The sequence below is a fragment of the Penicillium alfredii genome (assembly GCF_028826965.1).
Source record: "Penicillium alfredii strain IBT 34128 chromosome Unknown utg000005l_segment0_segment0, whole genome shotgun sequence".
Classification (NCBI taxonomy): domain Eukaryota; kingdom Fungi; phylum Ascomycota; class Eurotiomycetes; order Eurotiales; family Aspergillaceae; genus Penicillium; species Penicillium alfredii.
The window spans coordinates 3,129,810-3,148,744 of NW_026622702.1; the positions used below are offsets into that span (position 1 = coordinate 3,129,810).

Here is an 18,935-nt window from a genome sequence, read left to right on the forward strand (position 1 = left end):
AGGTTCAGGGGGTAGTGAACAGAACCAGAACCAGACCGGCCACTCCGAGTCTTTGTCTGGCGTATCGTGAAGATTTTTCGAGGCCCAAACCCTGATCACTAGTAGCATGAAATCAAGAAATCAAGGCAGGACCATCGTCGGATCCATTCGGGGCCGGAGATCGACACACGAACAGACGCGGTTATCTACTGCGCGGCTGCTTTGAAAGAGTTGATCCTCCGACTCTCATTCGAATGTGGACTCTCCTTGAACGGGATCTGACCCAGTGGAGAGAGTGGAGACTCAAGGAGCTTTGGGCACTTTTGGCGTCAAAATAATATATAGCGTGCGCGTACTATGCACTCCGTAGGGGCAATAATTACCCCGAACAAGGGGGGGGTTAATGGATGCGGATCCCCTCGTGTGTCCCGGTCTGATATAAATCAGAATTAATAATTTTGAAATGGGAGTGGAGGCGTAAGACATCACTAGCTGCACGAACGTTGAGTGCCCCCCTCGATGAGTCCAGGGTCCATTCCTTGGTCGCATGGTAAGTACGGGGTATTTATCCCGCGAGGCGAGCTCATTATCAAAAATCAAAACAGCTTGGGGGGCGGGCCCCAGCCGTAAGCACCCCTGAGCGAGCAAAATGAGAAATTCAAAAGAAGAGCTTTCAAATTTGCACTCCCACGTCGATCATAGACCGGTATCTGTCGAGGATCCCTCTGGTCTTAGCGTGTGATTCGGCTTTGCCGGGTGGATCGCGGCAAGAGTCTCGATCCGCGGGCCAAGGGGAAGAAGATGCGAAAGATGAGAGAGGAAAATCGGAGGATTTCAGAGGGCACGGAGAAACCCCATGGCAAGGATCCGCAATTTCCACGATTCTCCCCGTCGACTCGCTGGAGAACAGAGCTCCGTGTCGATCGGGAATGTCGTGGAAATTTCTTGTGGCATTAATACCTGAAGAGCCAAAGATAGCCTCTCCTCTCTGTGTTGGAGATCGGGGAGGTGGAAGATCAGCAAGAGTCGATTTTACCCGCGCGCCAGTGCACTCGAGTCGAACTGCAGCGATATCACACCTGGAAAAGAAAAATAATAACCAACATGACATTCCAACTACAATAACAGAAAACATCAAGAGTCAAGCTGCAATAACACGGAGATATTGGTCATAACAAACAAAATCACAAAATACCGCCCCTGGGATCCAGCCCTAATGCATCCTGGTCCAATATCGAAAAGCGGGACTGCAACGCCACGACATTGGACAAGCCCAAATGCTATGCTAAATATGATGCATCCTAGAAATGGATTACATCTCATGCTAGGGCCCAGTCAACAAAAACAGGGATATCAAAGAAAAGAGAAGAGAAGAGAAAAATGGGCTCTGTCCAGCAGATCCAGTACAACGCAGGACAGCAAAACAATGCAAATCAAAAAGAGACATGGGTATCATTCCCCTTTAGTGCTTGAGCACCGAGCGTCGGCGCTTCGACGGTCGCTTCTGCAGATTCGGAGCTGCCAGCAACGAGTTCCTGGAAGGGAAGCCAGTCGACTGTGCAGATTTGTTCTGAGCGGGCCTGTCCTCGCAGTCGGGCAGGTGCCTAATAGTAATCGAAGCACTTAGTATAAACAACAGAAGCAAGTCCATGCAGACAGCACTTACTTTGTCAAACTATCCTGGCGAGTAAACCGACGGTCGCACCAGTAACAGGCATGCTTGCGAATGCCGAGATGAACCTGGTAGGGTCAGCATCTGCTTCTGCTTTTTTCATATTGTTCAATCAACTCACTGTCTCTGTATGCCGTCTCAAATCCGTACCCCTGGCAAAAACTCTAGGGCATTCCTCACAAGGAAAAGACTTCTTGAAGTCGGGGTCGTGTTTCTTTTGGTGTTCCTTGCAGTTGGAGCGCCGAGTAAACGTGAGGCCGCAAAAAGGACATTCAAGGCCGCTTGCAGAGGCGATCTGGGGCTTTTTTGTCATATTCGAGGGGTCTTTCGAAGACTCATTGGTCGTGAACTTGTGCCGGTGAGCCACGGCTTGTTCGGCTTTCGAATGCTTTCCGGAAGACCCTTTGTTGCTGGTGTCCTCCGCCAGGGTTGCAGGAGTGTAAGGCACAGTTGGTGGCGTTGACATGCTGGCAGAATCGCACGCATTGTAAGCCATACCCTGGTCCCAATATCTTCTCTCCTCGCTGCCCGCAGTCAGGATAATCGCATCTGATGATGTTGTCGGCCCTGCACAGGGCGTCGGGGCCCAAAGACCAGGCATTTGACTTGAATAGACGTCTTGGTTGACGTCAAACTCGTAAACAGAGTTGTAACTGGGAGATAGGCTCATGGAACGGGAGTCATAGAAACCAAGGGGGCAGTCTGCAGCATGCGAACATGAATGGCACATCCCATAGCAATGTCTGTTCGAGAAGTCTCCGGCGTTCACAGGACAGTTGTAAAATGTGCCAGCTGGTCCCAGTGGACTAGGAATATTCGAATGGTATGAAAGAGGCGCCGAGCTCGCGCATACCCTCAGATGGTCAAGTGTGGTCTCTATGCCGCAGTTGGAGATTCCGAGTCCGATTCCTGTCGAAGGTCCTGTTCCGTTGGATGCGACGGTAGAAGCTGGTGAGGAGTATGCCGATGTTGTCTTGAGGGATTTTGCATCTTCCGGCAGCGACGGAACCGTCGAAGAGGAGCGGTACACTGAGTCTGGTGTTCGGTCCATGATGTTTGTGCTGGAAACTGCAAAGCAAGGATGACAGAAAGATAGAAAATATTTAAGCTTCACCAACCAAAGCGGGTCTCTGTCAGAACCAGCATGGACGAGGTAGCAACGGCGAGGTATATATAAAAAAAATGAGAAGTCAACAGCGGCGCTGTTGGTGAGTAGTCGGCGCATACATGGAAGGTGGCTGAGGAGAGGGAGGTGAACGGGGCCCAGAATCATTGGAGAAGAAGCTTCGCCGCATCGACACCGACAAGAGGTGAAGAATCAATGACTTAACGCCCCAGTCGGCAAGGCGGTTTGCAAGAGAAAGGGTGCTGTAAATGCGGTGGAAGCAGAGGGGGGGGGGGGGGCATTCCGGACCAGATCGATAGCAGCCCAACTCTCCAAGTATGAACCAATGTACCAGAGCTTAGCGCCGGAGGGGAGCGATCGAAGTACCTGGTTCATCATGATCAGGGACTAGTATGTCACTGTAATGTCCGGGCGGGTCTTGTCTGCTGCCGCTTAGCCTCACTCGGGTATCAGGGCAGTAATCTCCCATAACACTCGAGTGTAATATAAAAATCAATAAAAACAAAACATGGCACAGGGGGGAGACGAAAAGACTGGGGTTGCAGGGTATAGTGTGTAGTCCATGCCCTGCAATAGACGCACCACGGCGGCTGCTAGGGTTGGGACAGGTCAAACATCTCCTTTGGTCCCCACTGGAGTGGTCTGCCCAACAGCGTCGGGTCCCATGCAGGCAGTGCGGCCATACAGAGACGCCAAAGAACCCCGATTCTTCGGCTCTTGACTTGGCGAAGTGCATTAGTATCACCGGTTTGGGGCCACTGGTAGACACAGCCGCGGCCTTGGAAAGGAAAGGGGGGGAGGGTTCGGGCACATAGGGTGAAGAGTACAGGGTATGGTGATGTAGCCGACGATCACCACAGCCCAAAAAGGCAGGCTGTAGTGCCATCGTGACCTCAACGGTATGCGGGCCCGTTTCCGAACCGCGCGATCCTTCGACCTCATGTATACCATACTGCGCGTACTCCACATCAACCCCACAGGGCAAACCGGCCCCGGTGAAAGGTGAGAGCTCTGACTCTGTCGTATGCCCATCGCTGTAAGAAAATGACAGTGTATATTGTATTCGACATCCCATGTTGCCTTGCGGGGACTGAAGATTGATGTCGCCCGATGTTCGAACCAAACGCCATCAACAAAGAAATAAAAAAGCCAATTCCCCCCCCCCCAAAAAAATATCCCTAAGCCTGCCAAGCCCATGATAGGCTGACATTGATATGGTTGTTCGCAAGCATCGCGAACGGTCTTCGAAGAGTGTCAGGGTGGCTGCCGCTAATCCACGCCGACCGCACGCTAATGCGAGCCGGCCCCTGCAGGGGCGTGCGTGGCCCTAAGCGTCAGAGCGGTGGTTGATCTGCACTGTCTACTCCAGATTCCCCCCGAAACTCAAGTGCGGAGGGCTGTATCATTGCACAAAATTCAGTCTCGTTGCTGTACCGCGATTGTCGTTTCCATCCGCTCCACTTGGGCTCGCAGCCGTTCCACTGCGGCAACCATATCCTCAAGCTGTACTCGGCCAGCTTGTTCTATGGATTCACGCGCGGTATGCTGATCCGTATTAAGTCGGTCCTTTCCTGGGCCTAGACGATGCGCTTCGCCCACGGAAGGGTGGTGTGGGTCCTGGCACCTGGAGGCACTCGGCTCCCTCGAAGAATTACGATTGTGAGCCATAGACCGTGGGTTGAATCGACTGTTCTGTCGGTGCAAAAAGTGTCGACAAGCCTCATAGATCCAGATCAGACTAACAAATGGCAGATGAGTTGCTCGGAGCAAGACGATGCGCACACGGCGAGTAGTTCCCGCTGATAGGAAAAGTCGCATGGGGCGAATACAGAGAAGCGGGATAAGATTCTGGCGCGTAGAGCCTCAGCAGTGTTCCAGAACTCGCAAAGAACACACCAATTCATGGCACGGACGCTAACTTACCAGGGGTGGCATGAAGTATGTCAGCCGTCGGGAATTGCTGCTCTCCAGCACATAGATCGACAGCCTGGGCAATAATCAGAATTGGCAAAGTTTTGTCTTCATTGTGGCGGTGCCAGTGCCGTATTTTGGAGAAGGAACACTGACTGGAATCGATACTCTTCTCGGGCATGAAGCATCACCTAGAAAACATCGCGTCAACATCAACAACCCTGTACCTGCGCGGCAGACTCACATACTCCTTCGAGGCTCATACTCATCAAACTAATCACCGAAGACAGCAGTAAAATATTGGTCATTGAGACAAAAATCAGCCTACAGTGATCCGTTAGCCCTATGCGGATGTGTTGCATGTAGATCGAAGCGCGACGTGGAAGTTGCGCGAGGGTCGTGTGCCGACGCCAATTTTTCAAAAACCGCGCACTCTCATGGCGATTGAACGCCATTCGCATACAACGTGATTAAAAACGTATGCGACTCGAAGGGACGTTCACATGTGGCGCAATCAGATCAAAGAATACTCACATCAAGCCGTAGCCGAAGATCGGGGAGATCTAAGCATTAGCGCGTCAGTCAACTAAACGCGATAGCCAACCATTTTGCCAATGCGCAGGGATCTTGCAGTTCGGGCTGCAGAACAGCCGCTTAGTGCAACACACTTACTTCAGACGCGCTGTCCTAATATCCAATCGATTCAGCCACCGTCAGTACTAAACCTCAAAAAGGGTCGATGATGCTGAAACCACCCACAAATCCCAGTTGGCTCGATCTGCGTCACACGATTAGTTCAAGTAAAGAGCGGTCGAGAATGGTTCACCGCTATACCCAAAGAGCACATTGATCAACATCCATGACATTTCCCTTGGGGAGAGGCGGTCGCGCGCCAGCATGGTAAACGTGGTCAGGAACCCTGTAGCAATCCCACGCGGTCAGCTATGCTTCAGTTTACAAGGCTGTGTCGCTGAGCCACTCCTACCAATGTATGAGACCGCAACCACCGGTAAGAACCTGAAGAAGGCCTTCGTCTGGAACGCGGGCTCAATCAGTATGGTGCCCCTCGGACGGACCTGGTGAAAAACGATACCATCTCTTTCAAAACAGGTATCTATTCACAGCCACGGTCAGCCAGTTTTTCAGAGCATGGTTCGGGGGGTGCTCCGCCTACTAAGCTGCCAAAGTATGGATTCAGGCTCACAAGCGAGCAGATCCTGTTGGCCTCTTGCGTCAGCCCTGATGGTCAATCCATCGTTCAGGAATGCGAGTGCCCGTGCCTTGGAACGAGGAACAAAGCCTCCAAGGAAAGAATGTCGAATGAGATTTCGATGATGGAATGATTTTCCTTGGTTAACCCGATAATCCCTACAACGCCTCCGTCAGTTCAAAGAGCCCACCGAACTCTTCAAGACTAATAAGACAGGTTGAACGATTGCATGACTCACTGGTGATGACAAAGGCAAGTCCTGCGCCGATGATGCCCCAGTTCCAGAGGCTCCAGAAATCCATTTGGTAGAAAAGCACCCCGGCATCAAAAATGCCACTCAGTTCGTCGTATGCAAAGGCGAGAATCCAAACATCCATCATCGCCTCGAACATCCCAATGGAGGTTTGCTTTCTCTCCACCAGGACCGCATAGTACAGGAACAAAAACGAAACAAAGAATGCCGCTTCAAACACTTTGCGGTAGACTGGCACCCTTAAGCGCGAATAAGGATCTGACGTTCTAGATAAGGCAAGGCTCAGTATGCCGGCTTGAAAGATCCTTTCAGAGAGATCCCGTCTCACCGTGGGTTGAACATTTGTGGTTTCTTCGTGGAATGAACAGTTAGTGAGTCCCAAAAGACTATTTCTCCATTCCAGATATCATCAACCACTCGCTGAACCACCCGCTGGCCCAGAAAGCGCTTCGCATGAGCAATAGCTGCAATCTCCAGCGCATTCAATCCGAAGAATTGAGAGAACTTCTGCGTGGTCAGGGCTTCCTGGTACGAAGCTGGTGTGCCGCCGTAGTCACGAGCAGACTGAAGATCGTATTTCCCGCCAAAGAGGGGATAAAAAGATGAGCCCAATAAAAGAGGAGTTCTTTCGCCCTCCCTATATTGCGGGTCTCCTCGAGTGGATGCAAAGCTCGAGGTGCCCATCTCCGCTTCCACGAGGTTTGTGGAATTGCGCCGTGGAATGGGAAGCTCTTCCAGCAGAAACTCAATGGTCTCATGCTGATTTAGATGGCACAAAAACTGCCAGGCAACAAATTCGCAGGCAGAACCTCGGCTTTCATTAAGCCCCCAATCGTCATCCGCGGCATTGGTAAATTCCCATTTTAGAATCCTGGGCTCTGTCATTTAGAATCATCTTCAGTGACATCCAATCCTGGAATGAAGCTTACATCAAGGCCACGATGATGAATTGGTTATGGCTATCTTCAGCAAGAGCATGAACCAGCTGTCGGAGACGATGTCCTCGAGATCCGTATCGCATTTGCTCGAAAGAATATGCCATGTCGCCCACGGCCATGCTAATAAAGCTAAACATTATGTTTTGGTAAGAGCCACGTCCAAGGAACAAATTTCAGTTAGAACTTTACCTAGACAGTTTTTGTATCACATTAGACAGCGACTCTTCTGTGTCGATGACTGGAATCTCGACGTAGTCCATAGTATCTGGGTCCATGGTGAAATTGGTAAAATCCGGGAGTAATATGCGTGGAGGGCACCTTTGAAGTTAGCAAACAAAAGCGACACCAAATCCGCGCTTTGACGGTTTAACCAAACAAAGCGAGATCAGTTGTCCGAGAGGGAGTGCCTTCACCCTTCTGCTCTGTTTGATATCTTTCCCCCTTGGATTGGGGCGAGTACCCAGGATCAAAGCCGAGCTAACTCCGACAAGCGGCCCACCTCATCGAAGCCACAAACACTGAATCGCTGACCACGTCTTTGATCTGCTCTCAATGGTCAACTGTAACAATCCATTTCATATCCACTCGCACGAGAAAGAGAGAGAGAGAGGGGGAGAGAGCCATCGATCATCGACCATCACAACAATCAGCTCATCGCGGCTGACCGCCTTCCCATCACGTGTCGACGCGTCAAGTGACTTCATCTGCTTCTCTGTTATCGCCAGCTTCGACACGACTTCGTCCTGTTTTTTTCGATCGCTGGTCTGTTCGGTGCCTGTTGCTTCATCAATCCCTTGATCGGGAGATGAGGTCCATCCAAAATCATGGGACAAGGCTACTCCCTCACAACCCTGTCCGCGGGGTCGGCGGGGATCGATGTACCTGAACTATCGGACCTGGTGTATGAGAAGTCCATGGGCGGAGGGAGGTTCATGAAAAGCATTCGTGCCAGGCAGCAGAATGGCCTGGCTTTTGTCAAGGTCATTATGAAACCGTTCCCGACCATGGAGCTCGAGCCATATGTCAGAGCCATCGCCCGTATGTTTAGGTCGCGAGGTCCGGGAGAACAGTTCATTGCTAATCGTGCAGTGTAGGCGAACGCAAGCTTTTGTCGGATGTGCCTAATGCGTTGAGCTATAATCGCATCTTGGAGACCGGAACCAGCGGGTATCTTGTGCGCCAGTACATCCACAGCTCTCTGTACGACCGAATGAGGTATGTCTGCTGCGGTTGATTACGAAGAGCTTGTTTAACCTTGAAATAGCACACGTCCATTTTTGGAAGACATTGAAAAGAAATGGATCGCTTTCCAGCTCTTGTGTGCACTGCGAGACTGTCATTCGCTGGACATTTTCCACGGCGATATCAAAACTGAAAACGTTTTGGTGACCTCCTGGAATTGGCTGTATCTTTCAGACTTTTCCTCCTCCTTCAAGCCGACTTTTCTGCCAGAAGATAATCCGGCTGATTTCTCCTTCTTTTTCGATATCTCAGGGAGACGAACCTGCTACTTAGCGCCCGAGCGGTTCTCAGTGGCTGGCGAAGAACCGACCAGCCATGAGGTCAATTGGGCAATGGACATATTCAGCGCCGGCTGTGTCATTGCTGAATTATTTCTGGAATCGCCCATCTTCACGCTGAGTCAAATGTATAAATATCGCAAAGGTGAATACAGCCCGGAGCACAGTCAGCTAGCGAAGATCGAAGACCCGGAGATTAGGTCGCTCATTCTACACATGATACAACTGGAACCCGAATCTCGATATTCTGCCGATGAATATCTCAGCTTCTGGAAAAATAAGGCGTTTCCGGAATATTTCTACAGCTTTCTTCACCAGTACATGTCTCTCATGACCGATCCATCCTCTGGAAGAACAAATGTGGATGCGGAATCGGCCAACCGCGGGGAGTCGGATGAAAGGATAGAGCGGGTTTCTCTTGACTTTGACAAGATATCCTATTTCCTCGGTCCCATCTCCCGTGACACTCGCAAGATGACCAGTCCGGCCGTCTCGACCTTGACTGGAAACACATTGCCCGTAAAGCTGGACCTACCAAACGATGGGCAGCAACAATCATGGTCTCCATCGACTGATGAGGGAGTTCTCATTTTCTTAACACTTGTGGTCACCAACCTGCGCAACACTGCCAAGGCCTCGGCTCGAATCAAAGCATGCGACATTCTTTTGGCCTTTGCAGAGAGGCTTTCTGATGAAGCTAAACTTGATCGCGTTCTGCCGTATATCATGATCCTCTTGACTGATCGCACAGATGCCGTCAAAGTTGCTGCAATTCGCACTTTGACCCGGTTGCTGGAGATGGTCCAGGTAGTCTCCCCAGTCAACGCCTACTTGTTCTCTGAATACATTTTTCCAAGGCTCCAGCCTTTCGTCGGCACTTCCAAAAACAACCCCAGCGCCATGGTCCGTGCTGCGTATGCTTCATGCATCGCGTCTTTGGCTCAATCCTCTTTGAGATTCTTGGACATGATCCAAGCATTGCGTTCAGATACCCGTTTAGCAGCACTCATTCCAGTCGGGTTTGAGCCCCGTTGGACGGAAGATGCCACATATCATAATTTGTATGATGTGGCGAGAATCGACCTGTTGGAATACTTTGAGTTGCACACAAAAGCTCTCTTAACTGATACGGACGCGTCCGTCCGTCGCGCTTTCCTGGGATCTGTGTCTAGTCTCTGTGTGTTCTTCGGGAATTTGAAAGCAAACGAGGTCATTCTCAGTCATTTGAACACGTACCTGAACGATCGAGATTGGATTCTGAAATGCGCCTTCTTTGAGGCCGTGGTTGGTGTCGCGGCCTATGTGGGGAGCACCAGCCTAGAGCAATACATTCTGCCATTGATGGTTCAATCGATGACGGAGCCCGAGGAATTTGTCGTGGAAAGGGTGATGCGCTCACTCGCGGCCATGGCGGATCTGGGGTTGTTTCAGCGGTCCACGACATGGGATCTTCTTCACATTATCATTGGATTCTTGGTCCATCCAAACATTTGGATTCGAGAGGCAGCAGTGAATTTTGTGGTCAAGTCCACCAAATTTCTCTCAGTGGCGGACATTTACTCTATCCTGACGCCACTTATCCGACCTTTTCTGAAAGTCAAGATAGTTGGATTTTCTGAAACGGAGATTCTCGATGCGCTTAAACGACCCATGTCCAGAAATGTCTATGAAATAGCTTTTCTTTGGGCTTCGAAGGTTGACAAGGGTGTGTTCTGGAAATCCACGAGTCGTGATGGCATGTTCAGCCTGGCCGAACCCGGATCTTACAACTCTCGCGTGGGGCAAAGAAACTCTTCGTTCAGCTTGAATGCACAGTCGAGAAACGAAGAGGATGAACAATGGCTGACTCGATTGAGAAATCTGGGGATGGGCTCCGAAGATGAGTTCAAACTCATTGCACTCAAGGACTATATCTGGAGAGTGTCAACCCGGCAGTCGAGGGATCTTGACGCCGAGTCGCTTCCGTCATTTAACGAGATCATTAGTTTGACACAGCATGGAGTCACGCCTCAGACAGTTTTCTTTGACAAGAACCCTCAGGAGCAACCGCAGAGGGCTCTCTTGGATAAGACTGAGAGTCATGCACCCGATGACTCGAAACCAAAAACCATCGCCGATGCGCTTCTTGACGCCTCCACCACAATTGAGCGAGCGCCTAGTACTCATCGCGGACATTCAAGGTCGAGGAGCCAAGCCCAAAGAGACACGGGCTCGGTTTCTGGGGGCCCTCGTCTGAATGCTCGTGATAATATTGGAAATGATTCTTCCCCTTCATCTTCCCCTTTGGCATCATCGCCCGCTCCAGGCACAGATTCCCGTCCGTTATCACCTCCAGGCTCGGACGCTGATGGAAAGATGTCGAGCCGCCATTCGAGATCATCAACACCGATCAATGCAGAGAATCCTGCATTGAGGAGTTTGTCTGACAGAGTTCAAAGAAAGCCCAGCGCGATAAATCTGCTGAATCGCAAGGAGACCGCCAAGGCATACGCAGAAACAAGCACAAGCTCGGCAAATGCATTTGGAAAGGTTGACGCTCCCGTTCAAAGAGGCGCCTCGCCCCAACCATCATTCCTCTCGCATACATCTGAGCGCAAGCCAGCTCAACCGGCATCGCAAAAATACAGAGCCAACCATTCGTACGGGGGCGATGACCCGGTGGTTCTGCGACTGCTGGACAACGTGTTTGCGGAGAATTACCCAACAGATTTATTTGACCTGGGGCCATTTGTCAAAGAGCTGGACTCGCGACAGCCAATCCGTCGAGCGAATCCCCAAGATTCCAACAAAATCTGGAAGCCCGAAGGGAATCTAGTGGCAACCTTTGGTGAACACAGCGGGCCAGTGAATCGCATCGCGATTGCACCAGACCACGCATTCTTTGTCACGGCCTCCGATGATAGCACGGTTAAGATCTGGGATACGGCTCGCCTTGAACGCAACCTGACACCTCGGTCCCGCCAGACCCATCGTCAAGCGTTTGGTGCCCGCGTGAAAGCGCTGACGTTTGTTGAAAATACCTACACGTTCATCAGCGGTGCTACCGATGGTAGTATCCACGCAGTTCGAGTCGACTACCAGAACGTGAATGGCTACGTGCGTTATGGCAAACTTCAGCTCGTGCGTGAATATCAACTACCGATCGCCGAGGATGGGTCAGCGGAACATGCGATTTGGATGGAACATTTCCGTGATGAAGGGCAGTCGACGTTACTGATTGCGACCAACACCTGCCGTATTCTTGCACTGGATATGAAGACCATGCTCCCGATCTATTCGCTCGACAACCCCGTCCATCATGGTACTCCCACTACGTTCTGCTGTGATCGCAGGCACAACTGGCTGCTGGTCGGCACGACTCACGGCATTCTCGATCTGTGGGACCTTCGATTTCGAATCCGGTTGAAGGCCTGGGGTCTTCCGGGCTGGGGCGCTATTCACCGTATCCAGGTACACCCAACCAAGGCCCGGGGCCGTTGGGTTTGTGTGTCCTGCAGTGGCAGTCATGGCAATGAGATTACTGTGTGGGATATCGAGAAGTTCCGCTGCCGTGAAGTCTACCGAGCAACACCTCCGGGAGTTGGTACCAACCCTCCAAATGGAGGTCAACCCTCTTCCCGAGCCCCGAATTCGTATCCAAGCCACCCCAGTTTGCGGGACTACGAAGCATGGCACGTTGACGGGGACCGACCAGAAGGGATGTTGAGCCGCTTTGCCACAGGGAGTCCGGCATCCGGGGGCATGGAAGCCGGGGCCACCGGCTCGCCCTCGAATAACCCTGCCGGGGATCGGCTTGGCATCTGGGCGTTCGCGGTCGGATTGAATCCCCCGAACGATGACAAGGACACCAGCACCAAGTGTGGGTTCATCATGTCGGCGGGATGCGACCGAAAGATTCGATTTTGGGATCTGGCACGCCCAGAGCTGTCGTCAATTGTCAGTGGTTTAGATGCCGTGTCTGATGGAAGTGCCACCAGCAAGCCCCGCTACGATCTCTCCCAGCCCGGTCCCAATCTCTTGGTGACCACCGAACACCTCCCGAGTGCATCCGGTGCAAGCAGCGCCGGGGGCCCCAGCTCCCGAAGGGGTGCGAGCCCCCGGCCCCCGCGCAGCACGGTGATTAGTCTCCAGCAGCAGATGCTGCTCAAGAGCCACCTGGATATTATTCAAGACGTGGCTGTGTTGCGCGTCCCGTATGGAATGGTTGTCAGCGTGGATCGGGCGGGGATGGTGTATGTTTTTCAGTAGAATTTGGTCTCTAATCGCCTTTTTTTTTCGTATGGAGACAATTGATACCCAGAATTCGAAATATCAAGAGTCATGTCGCGGTCTTCCAAGGTTGTTTGATCGAAAATCCACCGTAGTATATGGATGGAGTGAGAGAGATATATAATTACGCATTGGGTGTTTCGGTTCCAACCCACTTCTGCTTTTTCCCTCTTCCCTCCCAACTCAATCAACAGAGCTAAATCACATTTCTTTCTACACTTCGATCTACTCATACTCGATCCAACATTATATCTCTCATATACAAGAGAACAACCGAGATCGAGCAGGAACCGCCAGATCCGATCGGGCCCGGAGCTGGGTCCGAGGCCCCAGAACCTTGCAAGGGCACTGGGTGGGTTGATACATGATCAGCAAGTACAGAGTATTGCCCATCAGAGGGGAATTGCCACCAAACTATCAGGTACCGAGGGACCAGCCTTGTGCGTACCCGGCCGAGGAGAGAGAAAAAGAGAGAGCTGGACAGTGGGTCGCGTCCACCCAGGCGAAACACTGGGCGGATGGGGAAATGCGATCGACACAGTGTAGGGCCGGAAGCAGATTAGTTCCAGGAACCCGTTTTTTTTTTTTTTTTTTCTGACGGTTACAAGCTGTAAGTTGTGCTCTGATCCCATGCGTCTGTTGTCTGTGTTCTCATGTAGGACAGGTTCGAGCTCGAGATGGGCATTCCGGTGGCCCTGCATATTTGCATCTTTGGGTCTTTGGATCTATTGAATCGGTTACATGCACTGCTACAGTATGTGCACCTACACCTACATATATACTGTACAGGAAGTACAGTATTTTGCACCTGTTCGGAGGACTCCGGTGTCCATGCGGATATCCCATGTGCCGCGGTGGATATTCAATCTCTTTTTTTGTCTCCCACGATCCCTGGCCCGGATGCCAGATCCGCTATTTATGTTTTTGTATTTTCTCTCGCCCGGGGCCGTCAAAAACCTCCTTTCAAGCTATTTGGCGTAGGGGGGGGGGGAAGGACCCTCATTTCTCAACCACGCGCGAATGACAGAACCCATTGGAGACAAGGTTGGCGACGCCAACACTAATGCGGTGGTTGGTCCGGCAGGAATCCGATCTCCGTCGATGCATTCCTTTCTAAGACCCATGGAATTGCGTGAAAATGGGGGGGAGTCATGATTTCTACGGCCATATCTCCACCTTACTAGTATAACTATAAGATGCCAGGAATATAGTATACATAGAACAAGAAAATCAGCCCAGGTCCCTTTATATGTTGAGCGTTCAGGGGTTCAGACACACCAGAAACAAGAAAAAGACTCAATCGAAGCTGCTCGAACCCAAATCTTCGACGCGAGCACAAGTTGTGGGTCTTTTGTTCGGACGCCAGGGGTCTCCACCACTCAAGATGTTCGTGAGATTGGGGGGGGGGCGGGAAGGGGCCATGGTTCTGTGAGGCGTCATTCTGTGCAGATAATCCGTGGATATAATATCATATTCCTATCATATACATAGAATATCCATAATATTTATCCGTACTGCCCAGTAAATATCTGAAATCAGAAATATTTCTATTCATCGAATGGCCACAGAGATCGGCATTGCTGGTCAAGGGATCCCAGTCACCAGATCGGCGTGGAGGTGACTATGGACAGCCCCATTCTTTTTCTTTTATTTTTATTATCTCTCTCAAGAAAAAGAAAAGAAAAAAAAGAGAGAGAGAGAGAGAGAGAACGAAAAAGTGTGATTGATAATGTTGGCTCTTAGGGCTACCGAGAATTTGTCACAATGTCCATTGTCCCTCACGTACATGCTGGATACTGTCGAAGTATGTAATGCACGTCCATGGATATGCACATAGCACAACCAAGACAGTTGCACAAGCCGTATCGGTCAGAAATTCTGAAACGGCGATGTGTCGAGTCGAATCAATCACAGAGTATAAGGTTCATGTATTGACATGCAGATGGGTCAGGGTTTGTCCATACCGTATCCCATACTGTATTCCATAGATGTCCATGGATGGGATGTATGGAATAGCCACAAGTCCAGTAGATGCAAAAGAGAATGAAATCGAATCAGAATTCCCTCGAATTGACGATCCAACATGAAACCAAAAAAACACATCCCCTGAAGTCAACGGATGTGTAATATTTCCAATTCTCCGAAATTCTCCTTTTACAGTAAAATGAGAGTGGAGCATCACTGTGGTTCCCCCCAAACCGGGCCCCCTTTGAGCCTTAGCTTCCGGCAAGCTTCGCTTTCTCCTATTCTTTTCTTCTCTTCTTCCATCCTCTCTCTCTCTTCATCTTTCCTTTGGGTCCTCCTTCTTGAGAAGTGGACTGTATCCTGACTGGTTTCTTTTATTTTTATGTTTTTCGTATTTTTTCTATTTTTCACCTTGATCTTCCCTGCATATATGCATGGCCCGGTGTCTGCTCACCGAGTCTTCTGAGTAAAATTGGAGTCTCGCCCGGCCCTCACTCTCTTTGCCCATCCATTGTCCTGTCTTTCCTTGAGAGGGTATATACTTTCCTTTTCCTGCACTCAAGGCAGTGCCTCTTGTGTCGAAGTCGCCAATTGAGGACCCGTGATCGATTATCGACCCCGACTCGGTCTCAACCACCATGGGTCCATCTCTTCGTGATCACGCTTCTTTTGTCCGGCCATCCACCCGGGATCGGCCCACGACTCGCGGCGAGGGGGAAAATTCGCTGGTCGTCCCCAGTCGCACGTCGTCGCTGCACTCCCGCATCACCCAACCCATCCCGTCCACCCTCAATCTCAAGCCCGCTCAGCGGACCCCGAAAACTCTCACCCATGCTTACATGGTCTGTGGTGTTGGGCGAGAGCCTTCACAATGGGTCAAGGCTCCGCCCCCGGCCCAGGGCAAGATTGGCCATATGAAGGGTGCGGTCGGCCAATTCTGGCTGCCCGAGATACTGGGAAGCAGCCCTCGGTTAGAGCAGGACAACGAGATTGCCCGAGCCCTGCACTCAGCCATGAGAGTAAGTTGAAAAGAGAGAACGAAGAAAGAAAAAAAATTTAAACGTCAACTTGAATTACCTTCAGCGAGGAAGAGATCACTGACTCCCATCTAGGCATGCTTCCCCCACGACGTGGAGATTTGCACTGGCAAGAGCCAGCCTCACTGTGCACACCACGCATTCGTGTTGCAGCAGGACTCTTCTCACACCTTGTACGGAATCGCGCTGCGCGTTTGGTCCCGTGCCGACGAGAAGCGTGCGGAGACCATCCGCGAGCTGCGCAAGAAGACGGAGCCGGACTTCTACGACAACCCCGATGAGACCTACTGGATCCCCTACTGCCTCAGTTTCCTTTCCCGGTACCCCCTCTACGACCTACTGGGTGACTATCTCCGTGGCATGTGGATCCACTGGAACAAGGCCACCAACCTGTTCCACGCAGAGGAAGTTTCGCGGATTCTGAGCTTCCCGGCACCGCGTCTCAATGACTTGGTCCGCATCGACATGAAGGACTACGCCCTCTGCTACCAATTCCCCTCATCGCCGACCGGCTTCCAGAATTTCTCCATGTGGCCATTGTTCACTTGCTTGTCGATCCCAAATATTGTGGGCGTGGTTGAGGCGGCTGTGTCGCCAACTCGCCGTATCATTTTCGTCAGCCACTACCCGGCCATGCTGACCGTGGCCGCCGAAACGATCCGCTACTGCGTTCGCGTCTACGAATGGAGTGGTCTGTATGTGCCTGTTGTGCACGCCCGACACGTCAAGGAGCTTGTGCAGGAACCCGGCCCTTACATCCTGGGTGTGACGGCCGAGTGCCGGACCCTGTTCAACGCCCCCACCGATGCACTGGTGGTGGATCTGGACCGCAACTTCGTTTTGACCTCGAGCCCGCCCAACGTTCTGTCCCAGGGTCAACGCACCAAGTTCATTAACCGTTTGACCCAGTCCTTGAATGGCGATGTCTCGCCCTCGGGTGTGCCCACGCACCTTCGCTCGGCTTACGCTGGCGGCAAGCTGATCCCGGCTGGCCAGATCATTGTCATGCGAGGTGAGGTGGAGAGTATCCAGCACCCTACGTGGTGGAACCAGGACTCGGTGATGGGTGTCATGGACCATGTGTGCGAAAAGCTGGTAAGTTTGTTCCAACATGTTTGAGCCTTACGCACAGCAGCTAACGTACCCCGTCTATAGGGCCGCAACACCGGTGTTAAGGCCATCTTCGGTGGTTCCGTCAAAAAGCCATTGATGACCAAGGTCTCGATGCGTCATCTCAACGAGATCGTCCGCGAGCGCAATCAATACTCGCGCGATGCCATGGAGGCCTGGCAGGACTTTATCAACCTCAAGGGCCGCATGGACACCGAGCTCAGCAAGGTCACCAAGCGCAACAACTTCCTGGTCGAGGAGCTCGAGACCTGGAAGCAGCAGTTTCTCAAGTTCCAGGCGTTTGCTGAGCAACTCACCAAGGAAACTTCGGAGCTCAAGGTCAAGATTGAGAACCACAAGCGGGAGAACCGCCGTCTCACCGGTCTCATCGACCAGCAGAAGGACGACGTGGCCCGTCTTACTCTGCGCCTGTCTGGCACTGAGAAGCAGCGCGACGATGCCCTCGAGGCTCTCGTCCTGCAGCAGGAGATCGCAGAGGAGCTGGAGCGGGAGCGCAAGCGCAACCAGAAGGAGATTTCTGCCCTCCAGCACACTAACGCGACGCTTGCTGGCCAGCGAGATGAGACCCAGCGTGTGGTGTTGCACCTGCGGAGCCTCATCAATGGCCAAAGTCACCACATGGAGCACATTGTTCGCTCCATCGGTAGCTCGTCGGAGATTGCTGAAATCGTTGAACAGGGCTACGAGAATGTCCCCGAGGAGTCTCGCGAGACTGGTGTGGAAGCTTCGAAGGAGTTGAGCAAGGAGACCAGTTCCAGCAAGTCTTTGGTAAATGACATGAACCCCGAGCTGGAGCAGCATTTGCTGAACCTCGGCAAGGATCGCAAGAACCTTGCTCGTCTGAGCATCACCGATGTTGCGGACCGCTATCTGCAGGACAAGACCGATGCTATCGCGGACATCATCCGCAGCATCAGCGAGCAGTGCGCTGCTGCCGTCGAGGGCCTCCACCTGGCCCAAGACGCCGAGGACGAGGAGTCTGAGGCCTCGTCCAAGTCTCGTGCCGACGGCGACCGTCTCGGCTCGGACTATGAGGGCCCGGAGGGCCGCTCGACCCGCGCCACTAGCGAGATGAGCGAGTCCGACAACAACTCGCTGCACCCGGACAACCGGGGCTCGAGCCTCCCGCCTACACCGGATCTGGTGCACAACCGCTCCAGCACATCTATGTCCATGGTCAGCAACTCGACCTTCCCGGAGCGGACGAGCCAGCAGTACGCCCCCAGCGAAATCCCGACCCGCATCGTGGAGCACGACGACGAGCACTCCCACGAGACCGAGGGTCTGGACGACCAGCGGACTGAGACGGGCACTCTGTCCAAGCAGGCCAGCGAGGATCTCATGCGGCCCACTACCGCGCTTGTGATCTCGTAGTTTGCTCCATCGATTTAGATGATGCAACGCTTGACTAAGACGATCTTGTTTGCCATTTTTTTTTTGTTCTCTCTTATATATACATACTTGTTATCCTGTCCTTTCATTGTTTCATTTTTCTTTTTAATTGCCGGGCGTGGTCCTTTCTCTTTTTCTTCTTTGCTTCTTGACTGGTGCTGTGGCCTGACGCGCACACGTTTTGGTTGTCTGGCGTAGTCGTTCTTCGATTCGTGTCGATTACTTTGATGCTCCCTTATATCCATCTGACCATCTTTCTGTCTTCTTTCATTTGACCTTGTTCTGAAAATTCTTTTGCTGTGTCTGGGATGGTAGAGATTTGGTTTGCTCTCATGCCTCGAGACTTGGAGGCATGGGGACGAGAGCTCTACTTGAATTTACCGTCTGCACCAAAATTGTGCATTTACTATTTATCTACAGTCCTTGGTTCGGATCGATCCAGGAACTACTTGGAGCTCAATCACTTACATTCAAAAATGATATCTGCGTGCACTTGAACCATCTCATGACTTCGTAGGGCTGAGTGACGTAG

At 51.8% G+C, this 18,935-nt stretch overlaps 5 protein-coding genes across 5 annotated transcripts; 2 read left to right on the plus strand and 3 right to left on the minus strand.

Annotated features, from left to right (window-relative positions):
- Positions 1 to 1,441: 1,441 nt before the first annotated feature.
- Positions 1,442 to 2,702, minus strand: NUU61_004603 (uncharacterized protein; the record flags this gene model as incomplete). The annotated part of the gene is made up of 3 exons (XM_056655185.1): positions 1,442 to 1,583; positions 1,646 to 1,719; positions 1,773 to 2,702. The coding sequence occupies 3 exons, from the start codon at positions 2,700 to 2,702 to the stop codon at positions 1,442 to 1,444; spliced, it is 1,146 nt and encodes a 381-aa protein (XP_056513212.1).
- A 1,491-nt stretch (positions 2,703 to 4,193) lies between these two features.
- On the minus strand, positions 4,194 to 4,595 carry NUU61_004604 (uncharacterized protein; the record flags this gene model as incomplete). The annotated part of the gene is made up of 1 exon (XM_056655186.1): positions 4,194 to 4,595. The coding sequence occupies one exon, from the start codon at positions 4,593 to 4,595 to the stop codon at positions 4,194 to 4,196; it is 402 nt and encodes a 133-aa protein (XP_056513213.1).
- Positions 4,596 to 6,056: 1,461 nt separating this feature from the next.
- NUU61_004605 (uncharacterized protein) lies at positions 6,057 to 7,036 on the minus strand (the record flags this gene model as incomplete). Its single annotated transcript, XM_056655187.1, has 2 exons — positions 6,057 to 6,390; positions 6,480 to 7,036. The coding sequence occupies 2 exons, from the start codon at positions 7,034 to 7,036 to the stop codon at positions 6,057 to 6,059; spliced, it is 891 nt and encodes a 296-aa protein (XP_056513214.1).
- An 877-nt stretch (positions 7,037 to 7,913) lies between these two features.
- Positions 7,914 to 12,857, plus strand: NUU61_004606 (ubiquitin-binding serine/threonine protein kinase VPS15; the record flags this gene model as incomplete). The annotated part of the gene is made up of 3 exons (XM_056655188.1): positions 7,914 to 8,127; positions 8,184 to 8,304; positions 8,354 to 12,857. The coding sequence occupies 3 exons, from the start codon at positions 7,914 to 7,916 to the stop codon at positions 12,855 to 12,857; spliced, it is 4,839 nt and encodes a 1,612-aa protein (XP_056513215.1).
- A 2,624-nt stretch (positions 12,858 to 15,481) lies between these two features.
- NUU61_004607 (DENN (AEX-3) domain protein) lies at positions 15,482 to 18,385 on the plus strand (the record flags this gene model as incomplete). Its single annotated transcript, XM_056655189.1, has 3 exons — positions 15,482 to 15,862; positions 15,956 to 16,975; positions 17,036 to 18,385. 3 exons carry the CDS (start codon positions 15,482 to 15,484, stop codon positions 18,383 to 18,385), a joined length of 2,751 nt encoding a protein of 916 aa, XP_056513216.1.
- Between the last annotated feature and the right edge of the window lie 550 nt (positions 18,386 to 18,935).